This window comes from Scyliorhinus canicula, chromosome 11 (assembly GCF_902713615.1).
Source record: "Scyliorhinus canicula chromosome 11, sScyCan1.1, whole genome shotgun sequence".
NCBI classification, from domain to species: domain Eukaryota; kingdom Metazoa; phylum Chordata; class Chondrichthyes; order Carcharhiniformes; family Scyliorhinidae; genus Scyliorhinus; species Scyliorhinus canicula.
This window is the reverse complement of record NC_052156.1, coordinates 11,298,118-11,318,490: the sequence shown is the minus strand read 5'-3', so window position 1 is coordinate 11,318,490 and position 20,373 is coordinate 11,298,118. Positions and strand designations below refer to the sequence as shown.

The 20,373-nt window shown below is 45.8% G+C and overlaps 1 protein-coding gene and 1 non-coding gene across 3 annotated transcripts in view; both read left to right on the top strand.

The window, feature by feature from the left end:
- prkar2aa (protein kinase, cAMP-dependent, regulatory, type II, alpha A) overlaps positions 1-20,373 on the top strand; it is a 425,687-nt gene that overhangs the window by 27,087 nt on the left and 378,227 nt on the right. The window contains exons 5-9 of one of the 2 annotated variants that reach the window (XM_038812257.1): positions 2,122-2,239; positions 4,855-4,927; positions 11,122-11,231; positions 12,482-12,606; positions 14,470-18,497. In XM_038812257.1, coding sequence (XP_038668185.1) covers positions 2,122-2,239; positions 4,855-4,927; positions 11,122-11,231; positions 12,482-12,606; positions 14,470-14,532 — 489 coding nt within the window. In that variant the 3' untranslated portion in view covers positions 14,533-18,497. Of the gene's footprint in view, positions 1-2,121; positions 2,240-4,854; positions 4,928-11,121; positions 11,232-12,481; positions 12,607-14,469; positions 18,498-20,373 lie in introns of those variants that run through there. The other variant, XM_038812258.1, reaches the window with a different exon arrangement.
- Positions 8,661-8,846, top strand: LOC119974047. Its single transcript, XR_005462440.1, has one exon. It is a non-coding gene; the product is annotated as a U2 spliceosomal RNA (small nuclear RNA).

The following is a 20,373-nucleotide window of genomic DNA, read 5'->3' as shown; positions in this document are numbered from 1 at the left end:
ATATAATGTTACAGTTATAGTAAAGTGTAGAGAAAGGACCAACTTAATACGAGGTATTTAGAGTAAGATTTAGATTGAAACAAGATTTAGAATGAGTTGAGACACTGGCAGCAGAATTTTGAATAGTTCTGGCTTATGTGGGGCGAAAGGCTGGTGAGGGGAGTATTGGAATAATCAAGTCTATAGTTAACAAAGACACAATGAAGTTTTCAGCAACAAATGAGTTGAAGCAGGGTCAGAATTGAGCAGATCAAAGCAAATTACTGCGGATGCTGGAATCTGAAACGAAAGAGAAAATGCTGGAAAATCTCAGGAGGCCTGGCAGCATCTGTAGGGAGAGAAAAGAGCTAACGTTTCGAGTCCGACGACCAATTGTCAGAATTGAGCAGTCTTAGTGATGATATGGATAGGTGGTTGGAAACTGATATTTTGTGGTTAAATACAATTACCAAGCTTGTGAACAGATTTAATCGGCTTGCAGCGGCAACCTGGTCCAAGGAGCATGGGCGGGATTCTCCGATTTCCCCCGCCAGGTCGGAGAATCGCCAGGGGCCAGCGTTAATCCCGCCCCCACCATGTCCCAAAGTCTCCAGCACCAAAGATTCGGCGGGGACGGGAATCGCGCCTGTCCCCCCCCCCCCCCCCGGCGATTCTCCGGCCGGCGATGGGCCGAAATCCCGCCGCTGTCCTGCTGGTCCCGCCGGCGGGACCAGGCGGCGCGAGCGGGGTCCTTTTGTGGGGGGGGGGGGGGTCTGGCCCTGGGGGGGTGCCCCCCACGGTGGCCTGGCCCGCGATCGCGGCCCACTGATCGACGGGCGGGACTGTGCCGTGGGGGCACTCTTTTCCTTCCGTCTTCGCCATAGTCTTCACCAAGGCGGAAGTGACCCCCTCCCCTGCGCATGCGCGGGGATGACGTCAACAGCCACTGACACTCCGGCGCATGCGCGGACGTCCGGCCGGCGAGGTCCCTTCGGCCCCGGCTGGCGTGGTGCCAAAGGCCGTTCCGGCTGGCGGAGTGCCAACCACTCCCGCTCGGGCCTAGCCCCTCAATGTTAGGGCTTCGTCCCTAAAAGTGCGGAAGTTGGGGCGGCCCGACGCCGGAGTGGTTCACATCACTCCATCACGCCGGGACCCTCCGCCCCGCCGGGTAGGGGAGAATCCCGCCCCATGTTTGTGACGGGGACCAACAGCAATGGCTTTAATATTCCAAATATTTGGGGTGTCCGTGTGGCTTGGCTGTTTGTTGAACTGAGGAGTGACCAGGAAGGAGTAGCAGCGTAGCCTCGACCAGTCTTATCCTCATGAAATTCCAAATGGGGATGAGGAGTCAGTACTCTGGCTAACTTGCTCCTCACCCGCTGAGTGACATTGGAGGCCCATTGTTGATCCATTGGCAACTGGGACAGATCAGCAATGAAACATGGGGCAATTTGGGCTGTGCTGTTCACATTCAGCATCTCCGGCAATGCAGGGAGCCCAAAAATCAACCAAGCATCCAAATAATTGGTAGATATTCTCCCATTTATTTTCAAGAACACAATACTGATTGGTAATGTTCTCTGGTCCTTCTTCCCTATTGTCCAATTTCCTCGGTAAGAAGTCTTACTACACCAGGTTAAAGTCCAACATGTTTGTTTCAAACACGGGGCAGCACGGTGGGGGGTGGCACAGTGGTTAGCATTGCTGCTTACGGCGCTGAGGACCCGGGTTCGAATCCCGACCCTGGGTCACTATCCGTGAGGAGTTTGCACATTCTCCCCATGTCTGCGTGGGTTTCACCCCCACAACCCAAAAAATGTGCTGGATAGGTGGATCGGCCACGCTAAATTGCCCCTTTAATTGGAAAAAATAATTGGGTACTCTAAATTTATAAAAAAATAATAATGTTTGTTTCAAACACTAGCTTTCGGAGCACTGCTCTTTCCTCGGGTGAATGAAGGAGCTGTGCTCCGAAAGCTAGTGTTTGAAACAAACATGTTGGACTTTAACCTGGTGTAGTAAGACTTCTTACTGTGCTCACTCCAGTCCAACGCCGGCATCTCCACATCATAGTTTCTTCGGGATTAAGCTTTTCTTGGTTTATTTTTTAACACTGTTATTGTAACTGGTACAATTTTTCAGATTCAGGCAAGTGCTGGTGAAAGCAAGTATGCTGGCCCTTTGGATTGTGCTAAGCAGATCTACTCAACATCTGGCATTCGCGGCCTCTACAAGGGGACTGCCCTCACTCTTATGAGAGGTACACTAACTGAACATCATTGGCCTTTTTCTATGTAACTGTCGAGTGATCTCGACTTCTACCCTTGGTATTTTGACTGCAGTCAACCACACACTTTGTGCTCAATTGAAATTGTAACGTTTTTGAGAGGAGTTTGAGTGTGTTGGTGTATGAAGCCATCAGATTACTCCCGCCTGTTGTTTGGTTCTTTCACCACCTGGTGCATTCCTGGTCTGGTAGCTGTGTCCTCCATGACTTCGTCAACTTGGTCATTGGTTTTGCCCCTGTCGAGTTACTCTTTGAAACTGGAATCCAGAGTGCCTATGCTTGCATCAGTGATATTTTAATTGGTGATGCGCTAATGCTTGCGGTGCAAGGCTTAATCAAAGGTTAAAAGAGATGGATTGGAGGGTGAGATGAATCAAGAAGTAGTAGCTTGATGATGTTCCGGTTGGGTATTGCAAACCTTTCTGTTATTGGAGGAAGGGAGGAGTGGAATGCTTCATCACCTCTTGGATTGCAAGGAAATGTAAAATATTTATATGATCTTTTTAAACTTGGATTGTTCCATCTAGGTTTTGCTTATTTCAGAAGTCAACGGCTAAACAGTCAACTAATAATATAATTTTTATTTGTGTCACACGTCGGCTTACATTAACACTGCAATGAAGTTACTGTGAAAATCCCCTAGTCGCCACACTCCGGCGCCTGTTTGGGTACACAGAGGGAGAATTCAGAATGCCCAGTTCACCTAACAAGCACATCTTTTGGGACTTGTGGGAGGAAACTGGAGCACCCGGAGGAAACCCACGCAGACACTGGGAGAACGTCCAGACTCCGCACAGATAGTTACCCAAGCGGGAATTGATTGAACCTGGGACCCTGGTGCTGTGAAGCAACAGTGCAAACCACTGCGCTACCGTGCCGCCCAAGAGGCTTGGGGACAAACTGTTTACACCCTTCAGGAAACCATTAATTACCAAATTGTTTACACTTGTTCTGTGACGAGTCCATTGAATCCACAGAGATTTTATAACTGGCTAACAAGGATTTATCTTGTATCGGGCCTAGATGAGCTAAAAGATTTTCTTTTGCTCATGTTTCCTGTTGGTTGCTGATATTATCACTATATGGATTCCGGCTGACCATTGGAATGTTAATTTTGGAGGCAGGTTCTGTGAATTTCAGTCCTGTTGTCTTTGAAACCATACTGGATATTAGTCAGTATGATCCAGATACAACATCATGTTGGTTTTCTGCCTTGCAAGTCTGAACTTTAAAGGATATCAGAGACGGATTTCGGGAAAGCTGTCCCCAATCCAGCAGTTCTTCTGAGGCCATATGAATAAAAGCTGAGGATGCCGTAAAACGCTATGTTTTTTATGTTGTAATGTCTATTCTTAGTGCAAAATTTAGGGAAGGATTTCATTGGGGTACAACTATCTGACTTATTATCTTTTGCTGATTTAAAAAAAAACTTGTTCTGCAATTTTAGAGCCCAAGAGTTGAGAAGAAGGTTTGTGACGTGTCAGTTAACTAAGCAGAAAGATGGTTTCCATTCTTCTCCTGGGCAACACGACAATCACCTTGTGCTTGTAATCACACTTGGTGTTTTTTTTAAATTTAGAGTCCCCAATTTTTTTTTTTCCATTGAAGGGGCAATTTAGCGTGGCCAATCCACCTAGCCTGCACAACTTTGGGTTGTGGGGGTGAGATCCACACGCACACGAGGAGAATGTGCAAACTCCACACAGACAGTGATGCGGGGCCGGGGTTGAACCTGTGTCTTCAACGCCGTGAAGCAGCAGTGCTAACCACTGCGCCACTGTGCCGCCCCAAAATGATGAAGTATATGAATGAAAAAGAAAGTCTGGTTCTACTGGGGCTCAAACCCAGGACCTTATGCATGTAAAGAAAACGTGATAACCACTACGCTATGGAACCAGAGGTGTAATCACACTTAATTTGTAGGAAGCACGAATCCTCTGAACCTTGTCTTGGAATGTAAGAGTATAGCTGAGTAAATCAAGGAACTGGAACAATGAGTTCAGAAATCTGAAGATTAAATCATTTTAGAGTGGGATTTAATGGGACAAGTCCGTCAACTTTTATTTCCACTCTTTGTCATATTTTTTACCTTTTTCTCTTTATCAACATGACTGAGGTCATTGCTACTTTGAGACTGCCTCTCCTAACCTTGATTTCAACACAGTTCAGGATGTAGGAAAGAAGAACTCGGTTCAGTAGGAGTATTTGGAGCTTGCATGGAACAAGGGAGAAAAGTTGAAAGGAGTGCGAGGAGTATCAATCAATCAAGGTAATTGATGGGCAAAGAAGGATGTTGCAGGATGGGGCTGGTTTAGCTCACTGGGCTAAATCGCTGGCTTTGAAAGCAGACCAGGGCAGGCCAGCAGCACAGTTCAATTCTCGTACCAGCCTCCCCGAACAGGCGCCGGAATGTGGCGACTAGGGGCTTTTCACAGTAACTTCATGGAAGTCTACTCGTGACAATAAGCAATTTTCATTTTTCAAATGTGTGAGGGATTGTTAAAATGTTCAGGGCGGTGAGCCCTTTTCTTTCTATTTTAACTTTATGAATATTTACTTTTAATTTTCAAACATTCTTGTTTTATTAGATGTCCCGGCAAGTGGAATGTACTTCATGACTTATGAGTGGCTAAAGTGTGTACTTACTCCTGAGGGGCAGAGGTCAGTAGCTCCATAATAAATGTCTATTGAAGACCGAGTTTAATTGTGTGTGGCAATCCTACCTCAAGAGAGAGAGAGAAACTTGGGTTATTCTTGTTTGGAAGCGGGTCAGTAAGTTTCAACGTTCTTGGTGTTCCTGAGGAACAGACAGAAGTGGCACAGTGATGAGTGCAGCCTCCGGTTGCACCACAGACTGTCAACAATTCTCTGCATGTGCAAACTTTCTCCATATAACATATGGAGTCTCTGCTGGTATGTTGTAGTGGGGTCCAAGAGTAACCAGGGATATTTTGCTCTCCTGTTTTTTTTTTTCCAGACATTACAACCGTGAATGCTTCGTTGGGAAGGGAGTGAAAGGCGAACCACCCTATACTACATTTAGACACAACTGGTTATGGATTAGAATAAGTAGAAGCCTGTGGCCTGGTGGTCAATCTCCTCCTGTGCATTGATAGGAAGCAAAGAAACACTTGTGTCTATATAGTACTATATAGTACTTTTGATGATCACCGGACATATACTTTGTACCAGCAAAGTACTCCCTTGACGTGCAGTCATTGTTGTAGTTCAGGAAAAGTGGTAGCTATGTGAGCACAGCAAGATCCCACAAATAAAAACATAGTAATGACCAGAATCTATTTTGAGGGGTAAGCATTAGCCATGATTACTCTTCTGTTCTTCAAAATTGTGCCATGGGATTTGTACATGTGCGAGGGCAACTGGGACCTCGATTTAACACCTCTGAAGTGCAATATAGTCCCTCAGTTCTGCACACAACTATCAACCTAGAATTGTGAGCTGAAGTTCTGAGTTGATCTTGAACCTGGGTGAGAGTGATGCCCACTGAGCTATGGCTGACAGAAGTGATGTAGTCCTATCAGAGACTAGGATCCAGATTTGGTGATCTCTTCATTGAAGAGGGTTTCCCCGAGTCTGGAGAGATTAGAGGAGGAGTTTGAGTTACTGGGTGGGAACGGATTTCGGGACCTACAGGTTTTATTCCTCAGGACTTTGTCCGGAGGCAGGTTCCAAGCTTCCCTCGCCTCCCTCTAAGGGGACTGCAGGATAAGATGATGTCAAGAACAAGGATTGGGGAGGGGAGGGTCTCGGAAATATATAAGGAATTGATGGAGTGGAAAGGGTTCCAATTGGGGAGAGGAAGAGTTGGTTTGGATTGGATTTGTTTATTGTCACGTGTACTGAGGTACAGTGAAAAGTATTTTTCTGCAAGCAGCTCAACAGATCATTACGTATATGGGAGGAAAAGGGAATAAAAGAAAATACATGAAAGGGCAACACAAGGTACACACAGGGTTTAGCACAGGGCTAAATTGCTGGCTTTGAAAGCAGACCAAGGCAGGCCAGCAGCACGGTTCAATTCCCGTAACAGCCTCCCTGAACAGGCGCCGGAATGTGGCGACTAGGGGCTTATCACAGTAACTTCATTTGAAGCCTACTTGTGACCATAAGCGATTTTCATTTTTTTTCAACTACATAAGCACTGGCATCGGATGAAGCATACAGGGTGTAGTTGGAAGTCGGACTGTGGGAAAAGGCCTGAAGGAGAGTTAATGCATCCTTGTCGTGTGCCAGGCTTCGCCTGATCCAGTTCAAGATGGTCCATTGGGTTATTTGACTGTGGCCTAGATGAGTAGATGTTTTGAGGAGGTGGAGGACAGATGTGGGAGGTATGGGGGAAGTTGGGCGAATCACATACACATGTTTTGGGCGTGTCCGAAGCTGAGGGGATTCTGGCTGAGATTTGCGGAGGTCATGTCAGAGATCCTGGAAGGGAGGGTGACCGAGTTGAGAAATGGCAATATTTGGGGTGTCGGAAGATCTGGGGGCCCAGCAGGTGAGAGAGGCCGACGTTTTGGCCTTTGCCTCCCTGGTGGCCCGGAGACGGATTTTGCTGGGATGGAGGCACTCGGAGCCTCCAAGGTCAGGGGTGTGGGTCAGTGACATGGCAGGGTTTCTCAGGCTGGAGAAGATTAAGTTTGCCTTGAGAGGCTCAATTCAGGGGTTCGCTCGGAGGTGGCAGCCGTTCATCGACTTCTTTAAGAACAACTAACCGTCAGCAGAAGTGGGGGGGGGGTAGGGGAGGCATGGCATTGTAGAATAAGGATAGGGAATATAATATACTTGCAGTCAGGAGATAGGGTGGGGGGGGGGAAATTGGATATGTTGTGATACTGTTGCGTGTGTCGGACGGCTCTGTTGTCCAGAATGTTTAAATATTAAAATTATGAATGCTTCAATAAAATGTTTTCTAAAACACAAAATCAGAGACTAGGGCCGGGATTCCTACCTGGCGGGGAGGTCCCGGCGGGATGGAGTGGCGTGAACCACTCCGGAATCGGGCCGCCCCATAGGGGCCAAGCCCTAACCTTGAGGGGCTAGGCCTGCGCTGGAGTGGTTGGCGCCCAGCCGGCTGGCGGGAAAGGCCTTTGGCGCCACGTCAGCCAGGGCCGAAGGGACTTCGCGGGCCGGCGGAAGTCCGCGCATGTGCAGGAGTCTCAGCGGCTGCTGACGTCATCCCCCGCATGCGCAGGGGAGGGGGTCACTTCCGCGTCCGCCACCGTGAAGGCTATGGCGAACGCGGAAGGAAAAGAGTGCCCCCACGGCACAGGCCAGCCCGCCGATTGGTGGGCCCCGATCGCGGGCCAGGCCACCGTGGGGGCACCCCCCGGGGCCAGATCGCCCCGCGCCCCCTCAGGACCCCGGAGCCCGCTCGCGCCGCCTGATTCCGCCGGTAAGGTAGGTGATTTGATTCCCGCCGGCGGGACCGTCATGACAGCAGCGGGACTTCGGCCCATCGCGGGCCGGAGAATCGCCGGGGGGGGGGGCCGCTGACAGGCGTAACGCGATTCCCACCCCCGCCGAATCTTGGAGACTTCGGGAGACGGCCGGGGCGGGATTCATGCCGGCCCCCGGCGATTCTCCGACCCGGCGGGGGGTCGGAGAATCCCGCCCCAGGATCCTAAATTTCTAAACAAAGGAAATGAATAAATGTACGAGGGGCAAATTAACTATGGTATATTAGGAAACTTTGTTAACAGGTATGACAGTAGACAGACGTTGTCTAGCATTTAGAGACGTAATACATAGTTTACAACAAAAATGTTCCAACCGTGGCTAACAAAATAAATCGAGGGTTGCATTCGATCAAAGGAAGAGGTGCATAACGTTGGCAAAAAAAAAGTGAGACTCCGAATTGGGAGCATTTTCGAATTCTGCAACACAGGACCAAGAAAAAGATTAAACAAGGAAAGTAGAAGTGAGAAACATAGAAACAGAAGAGTAATCCTGGTCAATATTTATCCCCCAAATCAACGTCACAAGAATAAATTCGGATCACTGCCATGGTTCTGATCGTGGGATCTTGCTGTGTGCAAATTGGCTACCACTTTTACTGAACTACCACTGGTGTGTGAAAAGGAAAAGATGAGCAAAATCAAATGAGGATCCATTCCAAGCAGAGTCAGGAGAATTGATAATGGCGAGAAAGAAAATTGCAGAGAAACTGAAATACTTTGTGTATGTCTTCACTGTGGAAAATACCAAAAATCTCTCAGTAATAAAGGATATTTAAGAGAATAGTGTAAATGAATTGCAAGATATTAACATTAGTGAAAAGACAGGACTAGAGAAATTAGTGGGACAAGTAGATAAAACGGAGATAACTCCCCTGGACCTGGTGATTTACATCCCAGCGTGTTGAAAGAGGAGGGGAATCGCTTCTCAGCCTTTTGGCTAAGATCAAGTGTAGTAGCCTTTTGGCTCAGATCTGGTATGTCTCTCTTGTGGGGACCACGAATTGGATTCAATTTGAATTGGTTTTTGGAGCAGGCAAGGAGCTGGATTAGGGGTTCGCCTCTGACCACACTCTGAGCCCTGGCTTTGTAACTCAGAAAAAGTAATAGAAAAAAAAGAGGAGGTTGCATTGGTGATCATCTTTCAAAATTCAGTGGACTGGACCGTTTCCTGCAGATTAGGTGGTGACAAACGTAACTCCACTATTTAAGAAATGAACAGGAGAGAAAACCGGGAATTACAGACCTGTTGGCCTCCAACACCAATACAGTAAGAAGTCTTCCAACACCAGGTTAAAGTCCAACGTGTTTGTTTCAAACACTAGCTTTCGGAGCACTGCTCCTTCCTCAGATGAATGAAGAGGTACATTCCAGAAACATCTATGTAGACAATTCAAAGGTGCTAGACAATGCTTAGAATGCGAGCATTAGCAGGTGATTAAGTCGTTACAGATTCAGAGATAGGGGTAACCCCAGGTTAAAGAGGTGTGAATTGTCTCAAGCCAGGACAGTTGGTAGGATTTAGAAAACCCAGACCAGATGGTAGGGGATGACTGTCAGCAGTCAAGGGCATTCAGCCTCTGATCTCCGGGTAAGCGACTCCATTCAGGACGCGTGACAACGCAGAATCGCCGAGCAGAAACCTGTAGCCAAGTTCCGCACACATGAGTGTGGCCTCAACCGGGACCTGGGATTCATGTCGCATTACATTCATCCCCTACCATCTGGCCTGGGCTTGCAAAATCCTACCAACTGTCCTGGCTTGAGACAATTCACACCTGGCTTGAGACAGTTCAACTATTAGATTATTATTTTGCTGCTTTGCTATTTGCCTGGGGTTTAACCTGGGGTTACCCCTATCTCTGGAACTGTAACAACTTAATCACCTGCTAATGCTCGCATTCTAAGCATTGTCTGGCATCTTTGAATTTGTCTATATAGATGTTTCTGGAACGTACCTCTTCATTCACCTGAGGAAGGAGCAGTGCTGCGAAAGCTAGAGTTTGAAACAAAAATGTTGGACTTTAACCTGGAGTTGGAAGACTTCTTACTGTGCTCACCCCAGTCCAACGCCGGCATCTCCACATCTGAACACCAATGGCAGGGGAGATGCTAAAATCTACAATAAAAGGATGTGATAACAACACACTTAGAAAATAATGGTAGAATTGCGCAGAGTCAACGTGGATCTATGAGAGGGAATCATGTTTAACAAACCTGTTGGGAGTCTTTTGAGGATGGAACGAGCAGAATAGATAAAGGAGAACCGGTAGATGTGGTACATTTTAGCTTTTCAGAAAGCTTTTGGCAAGATCCTACACGTGAGGTTAGTAAGTAAAATGAGAGCACATGGGATTGGGAGTAAAAGACTGCCATGGATTGTGAACTGGTTAACAGACAGAAAACAAAAAGGAAGAATAAATGGGTCATTTTTAGGTTGGCAGGCTGTGACTAGTGAGGTATAGGATCAGTGCTTGGACTTCGGCTATTCACAACCTATATCAATGATTTGGACATGGGGATTAAGTGTAATATTTCCAAATTTGATGACACAAAACTGGGCGGAAGTGACTGTGAGGAGGATGCAAAGACCCTTTAAGGGGATTTGGAGAGGATAAATGAGTGGGCAGAAATCTGGCAGATGAAATACAATGTGGAGAAATGTGAGGCTATCCACTTTGGTGGGGAAAGCAAAATAAAATGATGAGAGGCAGGGAAGTGTTGAACTTGGGTATCCTTGTTCATGAGTCACTAAAAGCTAACATGTAGGCACAACAAACAATGAAGAAGGCTAACGATGGTATGTCGGCCTTTATTATAACTGGATTTGAATATAGGAGTGAAGATGTCTTCCTGCAATAATAGTCTTGGTGAGATTGCACCTGGAGCATTGTGTGCAGTTTTGGTCTCCTAACCTAAGGAAAGATTATACTTATCAGACAGGGAGAGGGCAACAAAGGTTCATCAAATTAATTCCTGAGATCGTGGGTTTGTCTAATGAGGAAAGGTTAAATGGCCTCGACCGTTATTCTTTGGAGTTTAAAAGAATGAGAGGTGATGTCATTCTTCCAGGGCTTGACAAGATAGATGCAGGAAGGACGTCAATCATTGAGTAATGTTCAAAACAAAACTGAGATCAATAGGTTTCTCCATATCAAAAATATCAATAGATGGGGATCAGGGAAAATGGTATTTGAGGTGGAAGCTCAGCCATAGTCTCCTTTGTGTGGTAGAGGGGGCTCGAAGGGCTGAATGGCCTATTGCTGTTCCTATTTCCTCTGATCTTCTGGAGGAAATGGAAATAGAGCTGAAGCAGTAGCATTTTCAGGAATTTGGTTCTATAAATCACTTTTTTCTCTCCTCCCCCCCCTTTTTCTGTAGAGTGACTGATCTGAGTGTCCCTCGAATCCTGTTTGCTGGTGGAATGGCCGGAATCTTCAACTGGGCAGTTGCAATTCCCGCAGATGTGTTGAAGTCCAGATTCCAGACAGGTCAGTTTATTCTTCTGATCACTTTGAGTCTCTCCGATGGCCTGGCTTGGGGGATAGGATTTGGGTAAAGGGTGGGTAAATGCCTGCAGGAACAGTAAGCATATAACCCAGAGGATTCTGTATTCAACTACAGTTCTGTAACCTTGTCTGATCTGAGGCCAGGATGGTGATATTTGCCTCGAGTGTCTTTGCTCTAGGGATGGCAAGAGTAATTGGCCATGGCTCCAGTTCCGAATCATACTGCAGTGGTTTCTGCTGTAAGCTATGTGCCTGTGTGTGAACCTTAGGACTGGATTGCCCATGGCAATGCATGGTAGCATCATTTGTTGCCCATTCTTGCCTGAGCTCGCATGTGAGGAATGGCCCTTTGAGGAAACACTTGTTGGGACCTGTGAAACTCTACGTGACATTGAGATTGGAGGAAATAAAGCCATTTCGTGATTTTGTGTCATTTAGTGGGGCCTCACGGTAGCATGGTGGTTAGCATCAATGCTTCACAGCTCCAGGGTCCCAGGTTCGATTCCCGGCTGGGTCACTGTCTGTGTGGAGTGTGCACGTCCTCCCCGTGTGTGCGTGGGTTTCCTCCGGGTGCTCCGGTTTCCTCCCACAGTCCAAAGATGTGCAGGTTAGGTGGATTGGCCATGCTAAATTGCCCGTAGTGTAAGGTTAATGGGGGGGATTGTTGGGTTACGGGTATACGGGTTACGTGGGTTTAAGTAGGGTGATCATTGCTCGGCACAACATCGAGGGCCGAAGGGCCTGTTCTGTGCTGTACTGTTCTATGTTCTATGTTCTAGTGGTATTGACGATTTACTAGAAAGATGTGCAGATAGGATGGGATGAAGTATGGAGGCCGTGGTGTAGTGGCATTGAGTACTACTCTGGGGACCTGGGTTTGAATCCCACCAGATGGTGAAATTAGAATTCAATACAAATCTGTAAGTAAAAATCTAATGGTGAAATCATTGTCGATTGAACCATCTAGTTCACTAATGTCCATTTAGGGAATGAAATCTTGCTCGGACCCACAGCTTTGTCGTTGGCTCCAAACTGCCCTCTCAAATGGCCATTCTGTTCAAAGGCAATTCGGAGTCTACCACAGCCTATCCATAAATGCTGGGCCAGCCTGCGACACCTACATCCCGTGAATCACAGACAGACACCAGTCGGACTGAATGCATTTGCAGTACAGAAACAGGCCAACATAATTCTGATAAATAACCAGTTTCATTATGTCCCTCAAATCCTAGCGCCAGAAGGGGCGTATCCCAATGGATTCCGAGATGTTCTTCGAGATCTGATCAAGGAAGAAGGTATTGGCTCGTTGTACAAAGGCTTCACTGCTGTCATGATTCGAGCTTTCCCGGCCAATGCGGTAAGGACTAGTAGTAATTATCATTTCAACTGAGCTACGTCATTACCTCTGATTCAACAGTGAAGGGAGATGTGCAGCACTTGCAGAGTGGGGAATATATATCCTGCTTAACTGTTTTTTACAGTAATGTTTTTTAACTCCAAAATTATGTTCTGGTTGGTATAAAATTAGAACTAATTTTAGGAATATTTGATTGGCTGCGGTCAGTAGACCCTGCATAGCAGGGTAATCCCAGGCCATTTGTTTTGGGTTGATCTCCACAATCCTGGGTTAAGGGGCTAGTTTAGCACAGTGGGCTAAACAGCTGGCTTGTAATGCAGAACAAGGCAGCGGCGCAGGTTCAATTCCTGTACCGGCCTCCCCGAACAGGCGCCAGAATATGGCGACTAGGGGCTTTTCACAGTAAGTTCATTGAATCCTACTTGTGACAATAAGCAATTATTATTATTGTTGTTATTGTTATTATTATTTTATTATTATTATTATTATTATTGGAGTTTGGATATTCAACCAATCTTCAAGCTCACAACTTTCTACCAAACGCTGATGGAGGTATGCAGACCTGCTTGTCAGTTGAAGATGTGACAGGACTTCTGTTACTCTTCCAGCCCAGGCTAAAAGGCTGACAGCCGCCATTAAGGCTGCTGCCTGAAATGTGACCATTGGGGTGAAACTCGCTGCCAAGGCTCAACTCATGACCCCATAGAACAGGACGAGATTGTACCTCCGTTTAACAAGGCAGTCAGTTCTCAGACCGATCTGTGCTGTAGGAAGGTGATGAGGGTGACCACCTCTCAGCTGGAGGGATAGACGGTCACACCACCCAGGAAAGAGCAACACTGATCCAGACCTGAAAGCAGGCGTGTTGCTGTCTTTGCCAAATCAGTGACTACCATTCACAAGCAATCCTGAGAAATTACTTCCTCTGATGGGGGGGGAGTCGGGAACAAGGGGACAGAATCTTAAACTTCAAGCAAGGCCACTGCACTCAGGCAGGAACTCTGAAAAACACTTTTAATACAGAGGGCCAAAATCTGGAATAGCCTCCCCAAAAATGACTGGGAACTGGGCGTCATTTGGAGCTTTCAGAATTAAGATTGCGGATTCCTGTTGGAAGAATATCAACCATGATGGAGCTAAGGCAGATAAATGGAGTTGAGGAACACATCAGCCATCATCTCGTCGAATGGCAGAGCAGGTTCAGGGGCTTAAATGCCGTCTCCTGTTCCTGCGTCCCTTTTTTTGAAGACCTCTCACCTTCATAGATATTCACAGATATTATGAAAGGCAGAGTTAACTACTCCGACGAGAACAATAGACGTGGCGCAGCAATTATTCTCATCGGTGTGAAGCAACAGAAATAATGTTCTAGTAAACCTACCATGGACAGCACGGTAGCGCAGTGGGTAGCACTGCTGTTTCACAGCTCCAGGGTCCCAGGTTCGATACCCAGCTTGGGTCACTGTCTGTGCGGAGTCTGCACCTTCTCCCCGTGTCTGAGTGGGTTTCCTCCGGTTGCTCCGGTTTCCTCCCACAAGTCCCGAAAGACGTGCTTTTAGGTAATTTGGACATTCTGACTTCTCCCTCTGTGTACCCAAACAGGTGCCGGAGTTTGGCGACTAGGGGATTTTCACAGTAACTTTGTTGCAGTGTTAATGTAAGCCTTGTGACTTGTGACAATAAAATTATTATTAAAATAGAGAAGCCTAACAATAGGCAACCAGAAGTGTGGTGGATTCTTGAATACTATTTTGAAGGAATTTTGGGTTTTGTTCAATCATGAGGTTGTGATGAATGTTGACCAAATTTCCAAAAAGAAATTGCTGACTTTTTGTTGTGTTCCTTTTCCTATTTCTTTTTCAGGCCTGTTTCCTTGGCTTTGAGGTTGCCATGAAGTTTCTTGACTGGCTTCTACCTGGCGTATGAAAGAGGGCCATTAGTGGATTAATGTTAAAATTCTGTAATCGCTTACCAGAAAACGTTTCAACATACTAAATCAGGAATGGGATTTAATTGTCTAATAGTTGCTGCATTACAATGTTATCATAGTAATTTTATGAAGAAATATATTTACACTTGCCTTAACAATGTTCAACAGATGACTGTGGGTTCTATTTGAAACCCTGATATACGGCCAGTTTTGAGCCATAATTTGTAAAAGGATGCAGTAGGCATGGGAAGAAGGCAAATATGGATCCAATTGTATTGAGCTGGCGGAAAAAATGGTTCTTGGTGATCATAGCCTCATTACCTCAGGGCCTTAATTGCACTGATGTCGACTCATTATTCCCCACTGCAATACCAAAATGCAATTAACAAAATGCTACACTTGCACAGTATCTGAAGGGGAAGATGGGTTAATACCGTGAGTATGTCTGTTCAATGATTAATCCTTATCTTGGGTATAACTTTTTAAGGGTGAAACAAATTAATTGAAGCGGGATTGACCTGAATATCTTTTGGCACAAATTGTCTTTTTTGGGGGATACAAATTTTCGCTCGCAAGGAAATGTTTTAGAGATTTGCATTGGGAGAGATGCGATGCAACCCCGCATGGTCTGCAACGGTTCAAAAAGGCACAGCTCGCCTTTAAAAGCCAGGGCTAAATTGCCGGCTTTGAAAGCAGACCAAGGCAGGCCAGCAGCATGGTTCAGTTCCCGTACCAGCCTCTCCGAGCAGGTGCCAGAATGTGGCGACTAGGGGCTTTTCACAGTAACTTCATTTGAAGTCTACTTGTGACAATGTGATTTTCATTTCATTTTTTTTTTTTACCTTCTCGACGGTGATGAGGGATGCTGCTGATTCAGCTGTGGGGATTAAATCTGACCATCCATCACACCAGTGGACAAGGGGCATTACTGTACTGAATAATTGAAATATGTTTGCTGGATTTAACCACTTATTTAACATTTTAAACACCATTGTCTCAGTATCTAAACATACTTGTGTGCAGCATTAAGGTACTTGAATTTAGATTTTCCATTGGGTCCATCTGGAGCTTTGGCAGCGAAGCGAATTTCCCGGATTTACATTTGGCTTGGGAACGCTGGTGGGGTCTGATATCGGGGTTTCAGCTGTGTAATTGGGTAGTCGAGAATGGAAGCCAGTTGCCTTCTCTGAGGTAGAGGGGGAAATCAGCACCTCTCACTCATTGTCATTGTGCGTCAATGCCTGCGGCTTGGCACCTCAGTCGCTCCACTTGTCCACTTTGATCAGGGACCGTACCAGGCACAGTGAGGCTGAGAATGGTAGCATGCTGGTATGATTGGTTGGCAGATTGTGGTGAAAATACAGAACATGGCTTCAATTGGCATTGGGGGGGTGTGCAGATTTTACAAAGAATGCCAAAGGGCTGGTGCTGCAAATTTAACTCCTAACCTTGCAAAGACAGAGACTAACCCTGTGGCTCCAATAATTGGATGCTGGCAGTTTACCGAGCCCCTTGCTCACCAAGGAATCAAACAGAGCTGAACTACATGCTGTGCTCGACCAAGTCCACTTGTGTGAACACTATCCAGCAGGACCGACTGGACAGTGACTGAGACCAGGAACCCTGGCTTATCTCGAGCCTGAGGAGCATCGAGGTGATGTGTTCCATATCCACCACTCCCACCACTGCTGTGCAGATGTGTTTGGAGACACTATTTTCTGATCTTACTTCTGCAATATTGTGCCTTTACGGTGAAGCTTTACTGCAGGGTTGTCGGTACTTGATGTTCTGCTGATTCCTGAATGAATTTTTTTGATTACAAAAAAATGTTGCATTCCTTTTAGGAAACACAGGCCTTACTTGTATCACTTCAGTATATGCTGAGATTTAATTCCCTTTATTGAGATGCATTAATCAAACCATTTGAAACTGTGACACATCAATGCAATTGTTATGGATTGATTGCAGCTTTTTAATCTGTGCCTTCTGTTTTAAATTCTGGCCATAATTTACTAACGGTGTATGCGTCGCATGGGGTGGGGGGGGATTAATCAGAGTTTTTGGGACGCAGCTGATGGGCCAAATGATAGGTTTGGTCTCAATAATAAAACTTAAATCAGCTGCACTCCCTCTATAGCAAGGACATCCTTCCGCAGATAAGGAGACCAGAACTGCATCCGATATTCCAGGTGTGGCCTCACCAAGGCCCTGTTTAATTGCAGCAAAAACCCACCCCTGACCCTGTACTTAATCCTCTCGCTGTGAAGGCCAACATGCCATTTGCCTTATTTACTGCCTGCTGCACCTGCACGCTTACCTTCAGTGCCTGGTATACGAGGACGCCCAAATCTCATTGCACATTCCCCTTTCCTAATTTATGGCCATTCCGATAATAGTTTGCCTTCCTGTTTTTGCTACCAAAATGAATAACCTTGCATTGATCCAAATTATACAATTAATATCAGAGGCTAAGATTAAAACCAGTGGAGAAGATGATTAGCAATGGAGCTGTAAAACAATCATTGAAATGGGAGTTCTTTGCTGAGACGTTGAAGAAATCTGACTCTAAGCAATAGGATTCCCAGGCTTTTGACTGATGTTTTGGAGATCAGGTTCGCTCATTCAGTCCACTTGGTTTCATGGAGACAAATTCCTGAGTTTGTTTCCATGCAAAAGCAGTGACCTTGGAAAACACCCATTTCTGTAAAGTCCCTGTGAACATTTGCATCGTATATTTAAATGCATAGTGCATGGAAATGAAAAATGCAGCTACCAATGCAACTAACCCAGCATTAGGGAGTCTTTGTGCTTGCAAACCTTGTGTAGATTTTGTTTGGATGAGGCATTTTGATTTTAGCGCCTCCTGTTGGATCAATATACCTCAGTGGCCCTCCAATCTCTTGTGCAGAATTGCAGCTGTTTACAGCCACCTGATGAATGTGACATTGTTATTACCTTTTGGAGAAGAAGGAATGGCCTTGCTGCCTCTTCTCCGCTCCCCGCTCTAGAGTTACGCACTTATATCCCTACGGATTCCAGATGACCTCCTGCCGGAGTATATGGTTGTAGAGTTGGCCACTGCCAGATGCCTGAAAATGGTTTTCCACCCAGCTGATGAATCGCAAAGCTGTGCCCAGCCATCAGGTGTGAAGTACATGAACATGGAATTGTGCAGATGTGAAATAATGTATAGGGCTGTTTTGCAGCAGGATAGACTCTGACCTTTTCCCTCCAATGCCTAGATTTACATTTAATGCAAATGGCTGAACAGGTCTTGGGAAAAATGGGTTCAGATGGGTACTTAGAAATAAAAGCACAGAATAATAGCACAAAACTCCACCTATTTCAGTACTACATTGCAACTCTGACTCGAGCTTTAGTACTGACGGAGTGCCAAACGATTGGAAGTGCCATCAGTCAGATAAGATATCAAACAAGGCCCCATCTGCCTTCTCAGGTACACATAGATCCCAAATGCACTTTTAGGCACTTTTAATGTGGTGTCCTGACCTACATTTTTCCTTCTGTTTCCACCACTAAAATAGAATATTTGGTCAAGAATCTGCTGTGTATTCCCACATTATGTCAGTGACTAGGTTTCAAAAAGTCCTGGGGGGGAGGGGGGAATGAAAGGTGCTATGCAAATGCAATTTATTTTAACTGACCAGGTACCTGTAAATAAATACAGATTCTTTCATGGGTCATATTTTATCAGTAATTTTGAATGTTTTATATCTGAAGCAAGTTATAGAACAGTACAGCACCTGCTTGATTGCATCTATGTTTAATCTTCAATGACTTAAATCCCAATTTAAGTCCAAATTGTTCAAAAGATCTTCCTGGAATTATCTGTTTGTTTTGTTGACAAATCAATCTCCTTGATAGTGAATAAACAAATCAATATTCTGCTTTTGTTTAATATCCTTTGCACCCAAATAAACCTGGTTTCAGTGCATCGAAATGTGGCTTTTGATTAACCATTGCCTTGTTTTATAAGCTTAAAGGTAAACGACCAAAACGATACCAATTTAGGATTTTCAGTTTGCTTGTTTGGATTTTGTAATAGCCCGAGAGTGGGTGCGAACTACTAGATCTGTGCATCATAGAACTTGGGTGAAACTTTGCAAAAGCCCACCAGTGCAGAGCAATGTGACTGAAGATTTTCTTTTAAAATATTTTTATTCTCCTTTTTCACATATTCTTCCACCAACAATAAACAATACGCAGTTATGAATATAATGTCAGTTCCCCATATCAACAACAGCAATCCCATCCTCCCACCAACCCCCAAACAACTGCCCGCATGTTAACATAAACAAATAACAAAAAGGAATCAGGAATCACCCATAGTCACCATTAACACATACAGTCACCCCCCCCCCCCCCCCCCCCAACTAATGTTCAATGTTATCCAATTCTTGAAAGTGCATAATGAATAATGCCCGTGAACTGTAGACCCACTCCATCCTTCCCCTCAGTTGAAACTTAATCTTCTCAAGAGTTCCAACAGGTCCCCCCGCCACACCAGGGCACAGGGTTGAGAGGCTGCTCTCTAACCCATCAGGATCCGCCTTCGGACGATCAATGAGGCGCGAAGGCTACAACATCTGCCTCCGCACCCCCGGCAACGTTCACACACATCTTCTATCTCCTCAAAGAGCCAGTTCATCCTCGCCCTTGTGTGCTCTATCTATCACCTTCTTGCGCATGAGCTGGAGACATTCACTCTCCGGAGCACCTTACACCAGAACCCCCTCCTCCATACCCTCTCCCAACTTTTCCTCCCACTTTGCTTTGATCCCTTCCAGCAGTGCCTTCTCCTCTTCCAAAATAGCTCCGTAAACCGCTGACACTGCCCCCTTCTCTAGTCCCCCTGTCGTCAGCACCTCCTCCAGCAATGTGGAGGCCGGCTCCTCCGGGAAGCTCTGTATCTCCTTCCTGGCAAAATCTCGAACCTGCATGTATCTAAACATTTCCTCCTGCTCCAGCCCATACATCGCTCCCACCTCCTTCAATCCTGCAAACCGATCCCCAAGAAACTAATCTTTTAATGTCTTAATTCCCTTCTCCTCCCATTCAGAACTGAATTTTATGTCAAATTATTCAATCAGCATCTACGGACCATCTCTATTTACCCACCAAGTGATCATGGACCTTCTTCTTGAACCACTCCACGGAACAGTTTAACACAACAGAATGACTTGTTAGGCCACTTCAGAGGCCAACCATGGTGTGGAACTGGTGTCATATAAATGCCAAACTGGGCGAGGATGGCAGGATTCATTGCCTAAAGATTTTTAAAAGATTTTAAAAATCCTTTTTTAAAGATTTTTTAAATTCTCCTTTTTCACATTTTCTCCTAAATTTACAGCCAAAAATAAACAATAATTCGTAACAAATATGTCAATCCCCATATCAATAACAACGATCCCATCCTCCCACCAAACCCCAGACATTGGCCCGCATGTTAACATAAACAAATGACAAAAAGGGATCAGAAATCACCCATAGTCTCCATTAACATATACAGTCCAATTGACAGGGAACACCCTGCTGGAGCAACTGCTGCTTCCGGATGTGGAAGGGGAGGGGAGAATTGGGGATATATATAAGTGGCTGGGGGAGCAGGGAGGCGAGCCGGTGGTGAAGATCAAAGAGAAATGGGAAGCGGAGTTGGGAATGGAGATCAATTGGGGAGTTTGGAGTGAGGCACTGCAAAGGGTAAACGGGACCTCCTCTTGTGCAAGGATGAGCCTGATACAGTTTAAGGTGGTGCACAGGGTGCATATGACTCGGGCGAGAATGAGTGGATTCTTTCAGGGGGTAGCAGATGAGTG